Raw genomic sequence first — 18155 nt, 5'->3', positions numbered from 1 at the left:
TTACTTCCCTAATCACATTAAAACAAGGGGTTTACTTTTATAAGAGTTTATTTTTATTGAAACTTTACGATCATAGCCAACTGCAGTTGCTGTTGTGCCTCATTCATAGAATTAATTACTTCTTAGAGCGCTTCTCGCCGCCTCGACCTCGGTCTCTATTCGTAGCAAACCCACTGCACATTCGTGGTACTTCTCCTGCTCTTTTCTTGCGATTACATATGTAAAGTTGCACTAAACTAAAAGATAAACCCTCGAAAAGTTGCACTTAAAAATTTCGATCTCTCCAGGCGATGTCTTGTTTATCTCACTTACAAGTTGTATACATATATATATTTCGAGTGTATTAATTTGCAAAAATATCTATTGGTATATAGTCTGGTTTAGAAGAACGCCTAAAATGCAGTTGGGATACACTGCACATGCACATGTGTATGTTAGTACGTCTTGAGAGTGGGGACTCCATCGAAATAGGCAATTCAAACGCAAAGTTTCTCAACAATCAAGCAACAAAGTGTTAATAGTAATGAACATTTAGGCTACAATTGTGATGACACTCGCCTCAAACAAATTTGCGTTAAATATTTGATTTAATTTCATGTAAAATGCTTACAAATTAATTGTACAATGTGAAACAAGGCCATTTATGTGTGTAAATGAAGCGGTAAAGCTGCTCGAAATTCTCGTTTTCTTTCGTTATGATCTACGATTAATGTTTTGCATTCTCCTCCGGCAACAGGCGCGTGCTTAATGACTTACGGATCAGCTTACTTATAGTATATATATATTTGTTGTTCTTTATTAAAAATGCTAGAAAACACAAAAATCGTTAGTTGTGGATTTTTACTTCATTTTTTATTTGATTTTTTCTTGTTTGTTTTTAGAGTAATCTTAGTTCTTCTTGTTGTTTTATACAAAAAATCAACAAAATAGTAAAACTAAAACTAAAGCAAAGAATTAATTTAAAAAGGTTTACACGAAATCTAAGAAAGTTGCGTAATCGAAATGATGATATTGATTTGAATCGAAAATAGCTGGAAAACTCATAAAAACTTGTAATTGCATTGCTGCGTCTAGATAATCGTTTACTTCTTAATCTCCCTCACTTTGATGTTTTTGTTTGTTTGTTTGTTGCTTCGTTCGTTAAAAACTTAAAGACACTTGGACAATGTTGGAAACTGCTACGAGTTGTTGGTTGATAAGTTCTCTTTGTTTGTTTTGGGTTTCTTTAAATTTGATTTACAATTATCGATTGATGTAGATTGCAATTATACAATTAATATGTAAACATTGCTAGATTTGTTATTTATTTAATGCCTGGATGAATATTGAACCATTCAAAATAATGCTTAGTAAATAAATAAACATGTTTTTGTTGTGGTTGTGGTTGTTTCTGTAGCTAGTGCGGGTTCTTTACTTGTCCTTGTCAGACTCGGCAGCGGCCACGGGCTTCTTGTTGCCAATGGGGATGGCCACTCGGATCCTGAAGGAAAAGTGGGATTAGTACGACATCCTTGAGGATTTTAGAGGGAGAGCTGGGCTTACTTGTCGGTGATCTCTGTCAATTTGCTGCGCACCAGGTCCAAGTAGGTGTCGATCGATTGCTTGTTGTTCTCGTAGACCTTGGGCAAGGTAAACAGCGAGACGAAGGCTAGACAAGCAGAGAGATATGAGTTATGGGTCCGCGGGGATTAGGTTATCTTCCACTCACCCAGGATGACCAGAGTCATGCCGTTGAACCAGGCACCCACGTAGGTGAAGACCCACAGGATGACGCCGAACTTGATCGAATCGATGATGTCCTCAACCAGGAACAGGCGCCTCAGCTCCGAGACGAAGCCGTTGATATGTGCCACAGCCACGCCGGCAATGTTCTGCACCTTGTCCTGCGACAGCGTCAGGTCCAGCTCCAGGTATTCCCTGATTTAAAACAGGTTTATTAGTTAAATGGCTTTTAAGATCTCTAATTAGTTATCAGCTCACTTGAAGGGGTGTCCCTCGTTTGTCTTTTGCACGGCCTGTGTGACCGATTTGTAGATTCTGAAGGCCACGGTGCCGAAGAGGGCCAGCAGCGACAAGTAGGCGAACACACTGATCACCGAGAAGCTGGAGATGGCCACCAGTGTGATCAGGCCGGCGCCGAAGACAATGCCGGACTTCTTCACATCGCGCCAGTAGATCAGGGATTCCACTGGAACGAAGAGCAAATGGTTCATTTAGTACCCGATTTTCAGGCATCAAGTTATATCTTTCGTTCCCCATTTATACCCCTCATAAACTGCGAAAAGAGATGCGATAGAGCGGACTGAAAATACGAAAATATACACACGCCAAGTCGCTGGCACGCACTTACATATACATCTTTTTGGGATGGCGGCACTTATGCAACCTATGAGATAAATAGATGAAATGGACTCGAGCAGCGCGGGCGCATCTGCTGGGCTGGCAATTACCACAGGCATTTGTTCAGAGCAGCATGCAGCTAATCTTTGCATTTTATTGAAGGCCCTAGCACCCCCTCCTCGTGGGTTTTCCTCCCCATTCACCACTCACACAATTCGCTCGACATTTCGGGTTTTTCCTGCGGATCGCTCGCCGTGCTACGTACGCCTTTCGTTGCCAAGTTCTAGACACTAGAGAAATATTATTTAGCGTCTGCTGGCCGGGGGCAGGCAGCACATATGAGAACACGGCTAGAGGAAGAGTTCAGATTTTCCGGACCCAGCCGGAAAACCAAAGAGAGCCAGTACTCTTCGTGCATGCTGAATGGGAAGAGAAGTGTGCTCGAGGGGCGAACGGAAATGGAAATGTTGGCAATCGATTGTCCAGCTCGTGCCGGAATGTATCTCTTGGATTCGGCCGGTGACGTAAACACCTCCGGCCTATCCGGCCAATCTCCTCGGCTTCTCACTCGCTTTCAGTGGACTCGAACGATAAGAAGTCACTGCCCCTCGCCGGCTGGGTTAACCCAATTAAGATACTAAACCAAACAGTAGTTCTATAAATAAATCTCGGGGCTTGAGTCCATTGGATTTGCTGGCTAATTGAGGGGTCATTAATGCGAACTGATTTATAGGTGTTCTCAGGTGGGAAACTGTTAGGACAAGTTCAGTAAGGTGCTGCTGTTGAGGAATGATATATGGGCCATACTGATAAGGGGTAATTATTTTATGGTACCTCGGGATTGGGCTATATAAACCAGGGCTATAAATAGTTATCCTATTAAAGGGTAGGTTGTTGCTTAAAGATTTTCAGATCTAAAATGCGTAAATTAACTTTGAATTGTTACATAAATTAGTCATAAGACTAGCATATAGTCAACAATGCCATCGGTACCACTCTCCAGAAGACACCTAAACAAACAAGAGATAGATTAGAGCAAAGCCCGCTGGGTAAACTAGTTTTGGAATGGTACACGGATTCACATTTGTCCCAAGTTGCCAGGCCAGGCACGATCCGAAGGGGTATTATGTAAATATGGGGAAATAAATTAGAAAGGAGACAATGGAGATGGGATGGCGGCGTCTGGCACCCTAAACTGGGTTAAAAACTCTCTCGCGGGAGAAAGTTTCCGCGGTATCAATTGAATCGAAGAGCTCGTCACAATTGCAGCTCGAATCCCGCCCAAGAGATTCGGCGGAGGAGGAGGAGGAACTGGTTTGGTTTGGTTCGCCTTGAAACCCGTTTTGGTCGAAAGTGAAGTGCATCGCCACCGGGACAGAGGAATACGAAGGCGTAGTAGTGGCAAATCGTTGCAGAAAGAAAATCAGAAACAGATAAGACCGACTGGGGCTGATAACACCCTTGGTACCTGCTAGGTCTACACTTGTCCAATCAAATTTGAAACTGCCAATGCAAGCGGGAATTATGATGATGAGCGAAATCGTTGTTTTTGCTGGTTGCCAGGGCCCACAGCTCACCACAACGTGGCAGAAAATGAATATACACCCGAAACTAGCACGCTCCAGAAAGGTGGAGCGAAAAAATTGGATGGTAAGACTGGACACGCTGGGGTTTCTTTTTGGCCACACGAATTTCGGCTAGATATTTCGGCCACGTTGATGATATTCTGCTGCTGACGTTGGCAGCAATCACTGCCGCTCGCCGTATGCTCCATAAATAAATCTTATTCCACGACCCCGCGAAGATAAGAAGCCCGTCAGCTCTGTTCGCGGGTCCAAGACCCCAAAGTGGACAACGTGGACCAGGTGATAAGGCCCCTGAGTTCTGCTCCCTCCTGGAGGGCACCTATAGCACTGGGTATTACCTGGTCCGCGCTCGGGAAGCGGCTGGAAGTTGCCGTTGGAATTGTTGCGTGAGTAGCGCTTGCTGCCGCCTGCCATTTTTGAAGTGTGTGTTTTATATTCGATTTAATGCCGTTAGCTTGGCGCCAAAATGTATGCAAGGCGGGTGGTGGTTTCGCGTGTCTGGGCTTAATTACTGCTCTAAAGTTAGTCAGTTGGCTGGTGGCTACACAAGCACGCACGACGATTCGGCCGACCGTCTGACTCGAGCGCAGCAAAAGAACTGGAAGAAGTTTGAGCACAAATTAAACCAACAAGCCTCCAATTTGCCCTCGCATATGGGGAACTCGATGGAACGACTGCTTGCTGGGGGAGAGCGAGCGGGACGGCGAGTGGCGGAATGGGGGTGCTGGCGGGTGCGAAGGAGAAGGAAGAGGGCGCGAGAGTGGCGGCAAACAAGTTTTATGGATTGAAAAGCAGTGGGAGCCACGCCAAGCAGTGCACAGTGGGCGAGCTATCAATCGAATCAATTAATCATCAAAGCCTTGTTTTAATGAATCTAATCACCACCATTGATGTGAGCCACTTCCCGTTTACAAGCCAGAACCCTAAATGTATAGGAAATTGTTGAAAAAATAAGAACCAGAATTTATTTTAATAAGTAAATAGATTTATAGTTAAGAAATACAGTTAATCAAATAAAACCGTATGATTCCTTTATAAAAGTAATCTATTGCAATAACTTCTTTGGGGTTATCCGACTATACTTACATTGTAAGCAATTAAAAACTTGAAAAATTCCTACCTTAAGTAGTCATTGCTTATCTCACCAACACAGCCCACTGTGCGGCGGGAGAGCTCCATTGGAGAGTGGAGAGAGCAGTGCGTCGCGTCGACGATCCGCATTGAAAGTAAAAGATAACGCGCAATAACAACAACAAATGCGGCACAGTGGGGAGGGGGCGTTGGACACTACGTACAGATGTCAGCAAACGTGTCAGCCCCAACCACGAACCTGGATTCGCGACTCGGCCCTCAGAGCCGAAGATTGGAGATTGGTGACGTAGTGGGTGGGGTTTTGCGGTTGAATCATGGACCCGAAGCGTGACCAACAATGGCGAAATGCGGGAGGTGCTAGCAGACACCAAGGGTTTTGCTGCTGCTTAAATCAATAAATTAAATCTGCACTCGAACCGCTGGAGATTGGCACTGCTTGTCCAGGCTAGGTTCAAGGGACTGCTTGCGGCAGTTTGACAGTCACTGCCATTTTCCAGGCCCCGCTTAGTTGAAAACGCAATAAGCCGGAAAACTGCGTTTTGGCGAAATGCGAGAAAGCGTTTATAGCGTGACATCATCGGCAAACACTCCAATCCAACCCCAATCCCCTGTCACGCTTTTGCGTTGCTTTTCCTTTTTGGCGCGTTCGAATGAGTAAGCTCCGCTTCAAGTGATATCATGGCGATGTTCGCCGCTGACATAATTCCCAAATGTTCGCCGAGCAGCAAATAATTGTGTGCACCTGACATTGTCAGAAATGCAGAACCCTGAATTGCATAAGGCCACCGTGTTATTAAACAATTAAATGCAATGCTGCCAGAAAAGAGAGAAAAGAATAAAACATTCCCGCACAACATTCGTGGCATCTCGGTTTTTAGTATAAATATCTGCTACATTTCGTTTTCGAGAATTCCTGTCATCACATATAGTTTCACCGTGACTCGGGCAAAAATCCACTCACGCACCCACACCCCATTGAGACGCCAAGAAAGTTCCACGAGTGACAAATCACTCGAGACTCTGGCTTATCAGCAAGAATTTCCAGGGGGAAGTGCCGATAGGAGTGCGAAATTGGTACCCCTTCCAGATTAGAAATAGTTTAAAGGCAACAAAATCAATCACAACTCGCGTTTTTTATTTGGTGACAAAGCTTTTTATAGCGAGTATCTGAAATGAAGCGGCAAGAATGGGTTATCCCTATCTAATCAATGTACTCAAGAAGGAGACTTATCGGCCTGCCAGGCCCTACAACTTTTTCCACTTTTCCTCTAGTTCTCAACACCAAAAAGAATATTTATAAATAAATTACAGCTGCAATTAGAAGGAACTCGCAGAGAGTGAGACGAAGAGAGTGGCAGAAAGAGCGCGGGGAAATAAAAGAAATTTCCCCAAGGGAAATTCTTGCTTTCAGCTGGCCATGCGGTCGGCCCTCATAGTTCGTACTCCCCGAATTGCCCATAAGTACCACCTGATTCTACTTACGCGACTCGCGGTTCAGGGGCAGGTCTTTCAGCTCGCCCAGCGCCTGCAGCAGGCCCTGCAGTGTCTCCAGACCAGCAGCCATCGTGGGGCGTGTGTTTGGGCTGACTAAGTGCGCGCGGTTCTATGCTATCTCTAAAGCTTTCGCTGCAAGAGAGGACCAAGAGGAAAGTTGGCGAAAGTTCTTTCGGCTGCTGTTCGCGGTTCGCGGTTCACGGATCGAGGAAATGCGAGTAATGCAACCGCGGGCATTAACACTAACCGCTGGCGTAGAACTGAGCGATCGCGAGCCAGCCCGACGGCAGCCGACCTAGACGACAAGATATAGAATAGAACACGACCGAGTTCCTCGCACTCGGGGCGGCTGGCGGCACTGATATGGAAAGTGCCAGCCGACGGGCCAGATAATGGGATAGGATTAAAATTATTAAATTATTTCATTCACTGCTGGTTTATTGGCTTTAGAACGATAGCCGCAGGGCTAGGTGCACGTCTTGATATTGAGTATGGTACAGGGATCGCTGGCTAGGGGAAATTACTTCACTTTACTACAAATCTCTCAGGTGATTTCAAATCTCTTTTGAAAACTCCTAAAAGTAGGCAATGATTTTTGAGATTTTGCTTATGGAATGTTTATAGAATATCATATCGCCTGGAATTTCTCACTTTCTAGCGACCACTGTATCCACATTTACACACACCGCCAGCGCTAGGGCACCTATCCAAGTTATATAATTAGAAAAGTATCCGCACAGAAAAACACGAGAAATTCCGCGATTTCTGGGGTCGGGGGAATCGGAATGCCGCGACGACAATGACAGAGTCGCGGATCCGTGTTTTCTGTCAGCTGCAAGAGCAGGTCATCCGCGCGGTTCAACAGCTGACTCAACCCGTATCTGTGGCGCCCGCGAGGAGGAGGCGGAGGCACTGCAGCGAGTGCCACTTAGCACCACACGGACACGCCAGGTGCGGAGGGAAGGGAAGGAACCTTTACCAATCTCGTTTTCGTGGTCGCGTTCTCGTTTCTCGATCTCGATCTCGATCCCGTCTCTGGGGCAATGTGACGTTGTCAAAGTCCGTACACCAACTAAACTACAATTAATTTCAGATGCGCTCAGCTCGTCGCAGGGCGAAGCGAGCACACTCGCACACACTATACAAACACACACGCGTTCTGAAACACTCGTACACACGCAGGTACCCAACTCAGGAACACAGTGGCGGACAACGAAATAGGCCTTCGTTTCATTACATGCGATTTAAAAAAATTGTTTTACAAAATTGGTTTTACAAAAATTGATGATCATCAATATTCTGCAAAATTCTTGCTGTTTGTATAATCTTAACACATAAAATGTATATTTTATTATTTAAAATTTATTTTTTTCCAATCTTGGTATTTGTTTTTTAGTCCTAAGATATTGGTCATGAAAATTCTGCAAATTTCTTATACTTTTGGTAACTCTTTTTAATCCAACTTTTGGTGGAATTTCTGTTTAGCTTGAGATTAAAATTCCTGCCCCACATATTTATTAGAAAACAAATTGTTATTGGTAAACAGTAAAACAGTAAGGACCTTCGAGTACGATATATGGACTATAGATATGAACTAAAACAAACGCCTTTAGGTATGCAACGTATATATACCTCTCTTAGGCATGCTAGTTGATCAAGGAAACACTTTATCTTGGAAATTTATTCCCAAATTTGGGGGTCACTATTGTCAGGACCCTTGCTGTTCGCAAAAAAGGGAAAACGAAAGGGCCCCTCCACCTCTCATGGCCAATTTCCTATAGAATACCCCGAGAGAATCATTCGGAGAAAGAGAGTCTGCCCGTAAAGAGAGGGGGTGGTTCAATGTTCAAGCAGCACGCATTTGTAGCCGTTAATGTAGTTGTCGCCTGCCAACAAACACACATGTGGGAAAATGCAAAAAAAAGTAGGTACCCCAATGCTCTTCTCCCGAACACGTCTTTGCACGCAGCGGAGCGGGAACAGGTAAAAGAGTCGCAGAGAGCGAGGGTCCAGGCGTGAAAAGTGAGAGCAAGCAAGGAAGCTGATCCGAAACGGTACAACCGATCAGGTACACGAAAAAGGGCACCTAAGGTCCTGAGCAAACTGGTTTGGGTTTTAAGGGTACAGCAAAGAGGTCTAAACTGCGAAGCAGATTTAAGAGACTTATTCAGAGCCCAAAGGTGATAAAATGTTTTATACAGGTTTACACAATAAAATGGAAATTTTAGAGATACATAACGACTAAGAAGATCAAACAGTTTTTACAAATCATAAAGAGAATCTAGTCTATGAAAAGAAAACCATCATTTTCTTTTAATTAATTTTTCGAAATGGTTTTAGCATTTCGAGTCTCCACTGTTGTAGTATGTTGTCGCTCCTTAGATCAACTGCTTGACCGCCCAGTGCAGCCTGTGTACGACCGAATCTTTAAATGTTAAGACCGCGCGACAACAACAGCAACCAGAAGATAGTGCCAGCCGCAACAACAATGTCAGCGCATGGCTGAGATACTTAGCTAAAAGGCTAAAATTAGCAGGCAACTGCGAATTTCAGAGCCAACGCCGGCCGGGCAGACAGCAGCTGGGGACAGAGGGTCAGAACGAGAGATGGCGAGAGCAGTAATGAATGGGATGGAGAAGCCTTTCGTTTGGAGAGCTCATAAACAATGACAATTGCGGGGGCTCTTTCTCCTCTCGAGGCGGCTCTCAAGTTCGCTCTCACGCGGCAGATTCAAGGTTAACGGTTTCTCACCTTGGGGGCTAGAGAATCGCCACTGCTTGGCCAAACCCGCAAAGCAGTTAACTGCTTCAATGGAAAGCGCTCGAAATTTAAAAACCCAATTTCTAATCTATTTTATTTTTGGCGTTCTGACGTCAAACGTAGATAAAAACTAAGGCTCTGGGTTCTCATGACTTGCCAACTGCCTTATCTTGGACTCCCATTGCCGGCAAGTTATCGCTAGCCAGGGAATTAACTCATTTCTACCGGCTTATCATTGCTGTTCTGTGCGTCTTTCTATTTCAGCTTTTTGCACTTGAATGCAAATTTTTCGCATATATGAATGAATAATATTTTCTTTGGCGCAGAACTAGCAGAGACCAGAAAAATGCCGTCGATGATCTAATCGATTCCGGCTGGAGATATAGAAACGTATATATAGACAGCTTGTGGAGCAGAGCACGTAGGGCTTCTCTTCTGACCGCTAGGAAGACCCAAAGACTGTGGATTTAGATAGTTTATCTTTAAATATAATATCAATGTGGTCACTGCTAAACATTGAAGTGATTCCATTCTGATATTAGCTCCAAATATACAGGCTATTATGAGCATTTAAACGTTAAGTATTGAGTAGAAATCCAAACTGGCACAATGGGTGATTAATCATCGTTCTCAACGCTAGACTGGCTGCGAACTCATAAATCTCTAATTAACAGTTTTACATTCACCGTACGAACGCCGCTTGGTTGGCTTTTCACTGGGGCCCGGTGCGGCGGCAGGAGAATGCTAATGTGGGCTGGCTTCCCGACTGACTGACTCGATGGCCCAGGTACTCGAGTGCCGCAGTGGGCAGTCCACGGCGAGCAGCACTCGGGCTCTTGGCCACGTCCGAATTGGGCGCCGCACTCAGTGGAAGCCCGGAGAAAGCCATCAGAGCCACAGGTATTGTATTTTGGCCAACGGAGGAGAATACTGTGGGAAGGAAGGCGGGGAAAGCATATTTTCGCCAACTTGGGAGTGGCAGAGCAGTGAAAAATTGATTTTTGGAGTTGGTACTTTTAGGTTTACAAGCGGAATTAACAAAATCTAATTCCAGGGGTACATATCCATTAAAAATGTTTCGTCTTTGGGTTGTTAAATATGGTTATTGAATGGTCATAGATATTGAACCTTATAGACTCAAGCTATAAATATTTTATGACATTTAGTTATAAAACAGATAGTACAGTCCCCCACAATATACAATTATACGATTTTATGGATTGTGATCAGTAATTCTAGGCATCGCAGTGAAACAAAAAGCGATTTCGAAGCCAAAGTCCGACGTTTAGTATAACTAAATAAGTGCATGATTAGCGAGTGCCTTAGCAATAAATGCAAACCTTAAGCGGAGGCTAAATTTAATGCGAGTTAGTCATAGCAAAAGCAAACAATTTTTACAGTCAGAAGCTGATTAAATACGGGGTACTAAGTGGGTATACCCACACAGGTTCGTACAGACATACGAGCACCTATGGAAAGTGCACGGAGCGTCGCTTAGACTGAGCTCAGATTGCATGCGAGGCCTTTGGCCCCTCTTCCCGGGAAAACGGGGAAAACGGGGGAAATGGCAGACGCCCGTATCAGTTTGCAATTTGCAGTTGTAAAACGCTTTTCGTGAGTATACATAAACAGTGGAGCCTCCCAAAACTAAAATATTCAAATTTATAAATAGATTTTAACATTTTTTTATATTTTCTTGTCTAACATTAAATGATCTAAAGTAAATATGGTAAATAAAAGTTCTTTAAAGTCAACATTTATTTTTGAAAATATAATATCTTTGGTTTTGAATATATTTATGTGACAGTTTCAAATCACCTGTTTAGACCTAATTATTTTGTTGTTCAAGTGGCAGTTAGCTAGGTAATACTGTACTGGTGGCGTTTGGCGGCTAAAGTTTGGTTGGCTTAGCATGCGATCCGATTACGGTCACCGCTCGCCGCTTCAGTGCGAATCGTATGCCTGGCGGGTAACTGAACTATATGAAAACGGCGGCTAATTGCATAGCGACTGGACGTGCCACTAAACTTAAGAGGGGTAGCAAGGGGGCGTGGCAGCCAGCCCGCGAGCATTGTAAAAATGCAAATTATTTTTAAGGCACCCCCAGGAGAAAGCAGTGCTCGAGTTCTAGCCTCAAATATGCTCAATAGAAACAAGAAGTGCGCAAAAGTCTCCAATAGGTGGAAGCTACTACATTACAGTTACTTATAGATTAAGGGAATTGGAAAAATCTTGGAATAATTCATTAAACTAAAAAAAATCAAATCAATGGTTCTCCCTTCTTTAAATAAGCAAACGAAAGAGTTTTGAATCATCTCAATACAACATACTTATCAAACTCCCCCCGACATGTATAACACTGCCCTAAAAAGTCGGGCAGATAAGCGCACACAGAGACAATGCAGAACGAGCCCTCGAAAGGATATGCGGAATAATGTGGCATACTTTCTGGGGCACTGCTTGCAGAATGGACAACGACAACAGCAACAGCAACACAAAGCTTGTGCTCGCAGGCTCTCAACCAAAACAAAAAGGACAGCGGGGGTGGCGCGATGACATCACCGCCATCGCCATAACGCGTATTGACAATCGTTCGGTGCCACTTGTACAGTTGCTGTTTAAAGGCCTAATGGCACACCGCGGTCAAGCAGCGCACCGCGGGCACAGTTTCGGCAGCACTGGACTTACCTTGCGGGTGCAAACGTTCGGGCTTGAACCAGGCATCTGTAAATAGGCGATTGATATATTGATTTTCGTTAGTTAGCGGTTAGTCGAGGTGCGAAGAGATAATGGACACAGGAAGGGAAGAATGGAAGGAAGATGGGCGTGCAGAGGCGGTTAGTCGAAAAGTAAGAGCGTCGCAAGCAGGTTCAGAGCAAAGCGGTTTAGGGCACTTTTAAAAGCAGGAATCCCCTAAAAACCACTTGTACAACATGCACACTACACTACATGCTACATAGACAATTATACAATCCTTAAGTGTACAACTACCACCCAGCCCATCATTGTCAGAGGTTAGTTTTGTTGTTTTCCATCTTATTTCCCGATTTCGGGGTGAGTTTCGTTGCGGGGTTCTTTTTCTGGGTATTTTCAAGCGTGAGTGCCACTTACTGGGATCCAGGATGGAGCAAATCAGGGGGCGATGCTTGCACACGCCGTTCTGACCGGTTTCGCCCAATGCAGACATTGTTCGATTGTTCGGGTTTCGATTGAGGCTTGCTTCCTATTTAGCACACTTTTGGTTAGCACTACGAGTTATCCTTTCCTCTGGATAGTAACTTTTCGGTTTTCCGTTTGTTCGATTGTTTTCGTTGACAAAAGCACGGCGCAGCAGAGAGAGCGGAGAGAACGGGCAAAGCGGCGTTAAGGTATTTCGCTACAAGAATTTTCCACTTCCGTGTGGCGGCCTCACGACGCGTATAGAGACTGAAACGTGTCGGGAAAAGCTCCGGCCCGAAAGGCAGGCCGGGCAGAGTCGCTGCCCCCCGGAAAAGGACAACCCAAGCCCAGAGCGGCGGCGCCGAGAGAGAAAGAGATTCAGCAACTGCAGAAGAGGCTAATGGGAGATGCCCCCTACTGTGCCCATTCACGCCTACAGTGGAGCTCCCCTAACTCAAGTGACAGAGTGTCCTTGAAACCGATTATTTCATACTGGAGATTTCAAATCTTTAATGAATGCGCCTGAAAGCATGCAGTACAAATGGTACTTCACCTAAAAGTATGCAATGAAAAGGGTAACAACCTTTGGAAATATATGTTTGTTTGAAATTTAACTGGTTTCTAAAAAATAATGTTTTTGAGGATGTATTATGATGTATTATGAAACATCATCTTCTATAGAAGTGTGGAATCCCAGTTCGAGTGTTCCTCCTAGCGATGCTTCACTGTGAGTGCACCGCAGGGCTGAACGCGATGAAGGCGAAATCGATGAGAGGGCAACCGCACGTCTCGCCAAGTTGAGCAACCGCGCTTAGCCCTGAACTCGGCTGCCTCGGCGCTTGCCGCCAAGTTTGGGAAAAGCTCTCCGGCTCGGGGCCATCGATTTCACCGTTTGCAGCTGACCCGCCTGGAGACCGGAGAGTTTTTCCGCGAGTGGAGAGTTTTTCCGATTTTCCCCACCAGGCGCATGCGTTGCCCCTGCAGGAGTCTTGCTTTTATATTCCGTCCACTGAGGGGGCCGGAAATTACCAGGCGATGGCAACTTTTGGGTGCGGTGGGTGCAACCGAGCTGCAGATGCTGTTGCTATTGGTAATGCCATCCGGCCACTCCGCCATCCATCCCCATGCCCCTTGACCCCGCCCAGCAATTGCGTGCGGCGTGAAAATTAGATGGGAAATCAATCAACTGACACTCGGACCTATTTCCCATTTTTCTGCCCGGTTCTTTGTCTTTAAAGTCATTGATCCACTTTGCGAAACGGATGCTTTTGGCCATCGACCAAGTTATGACACAAATTCCTGAGGCATTCCACCATGTGCGATGCCAAAACTTCGGGTTAGCACATTTTCGCACAGATGAAATCGATTTTTAGCGGGAGGATTTTCTTAAGGCATGTTTTCCGCTTGGGTTTCAAATGGAAAATCATAACGAAGAGCTTGTGAAATATTATTTGGGGTAGGGATAAAGTTGACCTATTTAAGTGCTCTAGTTAATATTGAAAAATGATACAACTAAAATAAGAACATTTTATAAAAAGGTTTTTAGAAAAGACAATAATAAAAGGAGCATACTTTTAGGCTGTTTTTAATGCGAGTTCAAGAAGATAGAAGTAAAGAAAATTAAAAGAATCACAAGAACCTTAAATATGTTAAAAAAAAATAATATACGGGTGAGATATACGCTATATTTTTTCTCAGGGTAATAAAAAATCAAATATCCAAAAATATTCCTCATTATAAAAGTTTAACACATTGTTTTGGGGTTAGCTTGACCCTCACGCAATAAAACTTTCTTTATATAGAGCCACTCGCCGGGTTTCCCACTCAGTGCCATGTGTTCGCCTGTTCAGAGGCCCAAGGCGATTTCCCCCACCTAATCGATCTGCGCGGCGTGGGAGATGCAATTGACCGAAAATAATCTCAGGAAAAGGTTGTTTACTCGGTGCCAATTCTCTCCTTCTCCTCTTCGCCACCGCACAGCACAGTAAAAAATAAAACTAATGTTTTCCTCGGTCTGGAGGTTATTATTTTGGTCGAAATACACGAGTGTGTAAGGTTAAAACGCGACTGGTTGATATCGGGCGCTGTCAGCGAACTGCAGTTGGGCAGAAGCAGAGTGCGCCGGAGGGCGATAATGGGGGCGCGATAAGGTGGATGCTAAAGCGGGAGGAGATGCAATGGAAAAACCCAAAGCGGATCGCATCGAAATCAATGGCAAATCGGGGGACAAAAGCGCAGCGAAGACAAAAGAACTCAGCTGGTAGAAGTGTAAAAATAGCCGCATAATCGCACAAAGGCGTCGATGAAAATCACTAATTGGAAAGTGCTTTTCCGCCTGGCGAGGGGCCATCCCCCAGCGGCGAAAATTAGCCCCCCGAGGGGCTGTCGAAAGGTAAATACCACTGACTGCCGCCGGAAAATGGTAAAAAACGTGAGCTGGCCAAACAGCAGCAGACCCTACTACGCAACAATAAATTACTCTGCCGCAAATTGCTTTAATGGAAGCGAAAAGTAACAAAAAGTAAAACAGAAAGAGAATCGTAATGAAATAATGCGAAATATGAACGGACATGTGTGCGTCAATAGAGGCAGTGGGCACGAAAAGTGCCCGTACATTATATGCCCCATATAAGGGAGAGCTTTCGGAACGGGGAGGGGTTGCAGTGCGGAGCAGCTGATTCACGCCGGCAAAGTATCTCGGCAGTGGTGAAACCAGCCTCGAGAACGTGGTGATGAGTTGCCCGGCCCGGATTAGTTATGCACTTTACCTTCTTACTGCCTCTGCCTGCTCCTCCCAGGTCTACTTATTTCCTCTTTCTTGGCAACTCATTGGGTAACGTGCTCTAAGATTTGGCCCCCACCCGTTTAATTGCCTTTGTTTGCTTTGGTAAAAAACAGTTGGCATAAAGGTCATCAAACACTTGAGCGGATTGTATATAACTCACAATTTAAGTTCTTTTCGTTCTTGAATGATATGGTAAAATATTTGGAATAAAGGCTGACATTTACCTATGAATTTCCTTTTCCTTGATAACTCATTCTGTACTTTATTTCCCCACCTATCAGACATTTAAGAGGATAATACACAACCCATTTATATAAGACAGGCCACATTTTAAGTTATTTTTGTTCTTGATGAGAATTTACTAAGCCGTATTAGTGGTTAAGTTATTGTTTTTAATATTTCTAGATCTCAAAAATACGTTCTAATAATTTTAAAAATACTATTTACTAAAACCTTTTATCAGTCAAGATTCTAGTCAAGTTTCCTAACTTATGGATTTATATTTTCTTAGGTTTTTCATGAGGTTCTAAAGTATAATGACTATATTTTGTATATATTTATATTTACTTTAACTATGTATTAGAAAAGTTAACAATAAGGTTAAATATAATCTGAAACCCCTCTTAAAAGACGTGGTTCTTATAACCAAATTTACCTAACAGCTGGACGTTGCTCATAGCGAATGAGCCCTGTGTTCACCGGCCATATTTCTGTTCGCGGCATTCAAATGAGTGTGAATCACGCGGTGACGATCGATTTGCGAAAAGTCTATGGAAGCTATGAGAGCGCCGGCCCAACGGCTGCTGTCCAGCAGGCGGAGAATGATTAATTGGGCCAGGGAAGGAGAAGCGGTGTCGGCACAAGAGAGTTCCGGAATCTTCTCCAGAGCCATGCGAATTTCTCCGCCCTGCGATACGAAACGTATTTATTAAGAGAACCCCGCCAAAGCCGATGACATCATGAGAAGAGTTGGGTTGGAGGAAAAAACCGCAGAGAAGAGAGAGGCGAGTGACTAACGCACAAATAAAACATAACAGGGGGCGGCAGGCTGGGGAAAGGGCGTGGGATGCAAGGTGCGCCGCAAGGACACTACAAACAAACATCACAATAATACTCGAGTGACGACAGTGCAATGCGATACTCTAATGACGACGGGGCACAACAAATTAATTAGAAACGCAATGATAACGATTCGAAAGTGAACATGAAACTTACCCAGTCCGTATTTGTAGAAGATCTCCTCGACGGACACGATCTTGGGCTGCGGCGGTGATGACGATTCCACGGCCACGGGGACCGGAACCGCCTTTGGCTTCGCTGGCTCCTCCTTGGGCTTGGGCGGCTCCGGTTTCGGCTCGGGTGCAGGTGCCGGGGCCTTGGGCGCCTCTTGGACACTGGGCTTGAACACCACCTCGTCGTCATCCAGGTCGGTTACCAGAGCGGTTGTCACTGGGACAGCCACTGGAACCGGCTGGGGTTTGGCAACTGGGGCAACTGGCGCCACTGCAGCAGGAGCAGGAGCAGTGGCAGCGGGAGCGGGAGCTGGCGCTGAGCGTGGCTCCTCCTTAAAGTCACTGACCAGATCCTCCGACGAGATGAACTTCTCGTTGTCCTGGTCCTTGAGGGCGTCCACAATGGGTTTCTTGGCCGGCGATGGAGTGTACGAGACGGACGGCGATTCGGTGTCCGAATCCTGGTTGGCTTTGGTCAGTGCAGCGGCTGGGACAGCTGGGGCGGCGTTGATTGGCTTGCCCAGGAAGTCCTCCTCCTCATCATCCTCGTCATCATAGAAATTGGCCTTGGACGGTGCCGTGGGCTGGAAGGCCTGAAGTGGAGCCGATGGCTGGTCACTGAAGCTGCCCAGGAGGTCCTCCTCCACGGGAGCTGGGACAGAAGGGACAGAAGGGGCTGGAGCAGCAGGAGCTGGAACAGAAGGAGCAGCAGCTGGAACAACAGGAGCTGGAGCTGCCACAGCAGGAGGAGCAGCTGGCACCGCCGGAGCAGCAGTCTCTGAGAAGGGAGCCAGGGGCGCGGAGAAGCCCCGCTCGGCGTTCATGAAGTCGGTGGTCAGCCCACTGATGCCCTGCTTCACCTCCTTGCCAGCGCTGCGCAGAAAGTCGTCGAAGTCGTCCGTTTTCTGGGCAATCTTGGCGTCCAGGTCCAGGGCCGCCTCCTTGGCGCCGTCGGACAGGCGCTGCACGAACTTCTGCGGGTCGCCGAAGTCCAGGTTCTTCTGCTCGTTGGCGAAGTAGTGCTCCGTATGGGCATTGTCGTCCTGGGCGCCACCGCTCACGTTGCCAGCATCGCCGCCCAGGCCCGAGTCCTCGTAGGCCTTCTGTGCCCGCTGGAAGATGTCCTCGTTGGTGGCGGCCGCCTCCTTTTTCAGTTCGGCAAAGTTTAGATCCATTTTCTCTACTTCCAGTGCGATTTGCTCAGTTCGAATTTTTCACACAGATGTTTTTTGGATATCCTGGCTTTCTGATTGGAATTACACACACACTGACGAGACGTCTCTCCCGCTCACACGCACACGACGCACCCACACACACACTCGGGGGCGGAGGGCTACAGCTGATTTCGCCGGTTGGGTTTAATTATTTCTGGTTGTATTCTTTTAGCGAAGAGGCCGCTTTTCGCAGTGCTTTGTGCTCGGGAACGTTTGGTTTTCGATGCAGTCGTTTTGATTTGAAAATTGTTACTGGACCTGCGCTGGGGAACTGAGAAAACCGCCCCTGAGACGCGCGAAAAAGACAGACCAGGGTGTTGGTATTTTCTGCATTTCTCAGCGTTTGGCGGATGGTCACACTGTCAGCTGATTTCGAACTTTAACATTGTTTACATCGATAAATGCGGTAATCGATAAAAACTTTTTAAGCAAAATTAAATTAATAATATTTAAGGATACATTTACCGCACAAGGTTTAGAAACTGAGAACTTG

The 18155-nt window shown here is 45.6% G+C and overlaps 1 protein-coding gene across 8 annotated transcripts; it reads right to left on the bottom strand.

The window, feature by feature from the left end:
- Window positions 1-826: 826 nt before the first annotated feature.
- LOC108029045 (reticulon-1-A) lies at window positions 827-17930 on the bottom strand. 8 transcript variants are annotated; one of them, XM_050885318.1, is made up of 7 exons: window positions 14371-14512; window positions 12384-12550; window positions 11961-11996; window positions 1981-2188; window positions 1709-1917; window positions 1543-1648; window positions 827-1480 (listed from the first exon to the last, which is right to left on the bottom strand). In XM_050885318.1, exons 2-7 carry the CDS (start codon window positions 12457-12459, stop codon window positions 1411-1413), a joined length of 705 nt encoding a protein of 234 aa, XP_050741275.1. In that variant the 5' UTR covers window positions 12460-12550; window positions 14371-14512; the 3' UTR covers window positions 827-1410. The 8 variants fall into 8 exon arrangements, with proteins under 8 accessions (XP_050741275.1, XP_016956589.1, XP_050741276.1 ...); XM_017101100.3 differs by lacking the exons at window positions 12384-12550; window positions 14371-14512 and adding an exon at window positions 16432-17930; XM_050885319.1 differs by lacking the exon at window positions 11961-11996 and having other exon boundaries at window positions 14371-14511.
- Window positions 17931-18155: the final 225 nt, after the last annotated feature.

Source organism: Drosophila biarmipes, chromosome 2L (assembly GCF_025231255.1).
Source record: "Drosophila biarmipes strain raj3 chromosome 2L, RU_DBia_V1.1, whole genome shotgun sequence".
Classification (NCBI taxonomy): Eukaryota; Metazoa; Arthropoda; class Insecta; order Diptera; family Drosophilidae; genus Drosophila; species Drosophila biarmipes.
Note: the sequence above shows the minus strand (reverse complement) of the source record. Positions and strands in the feature narration are given on the sequence as shown.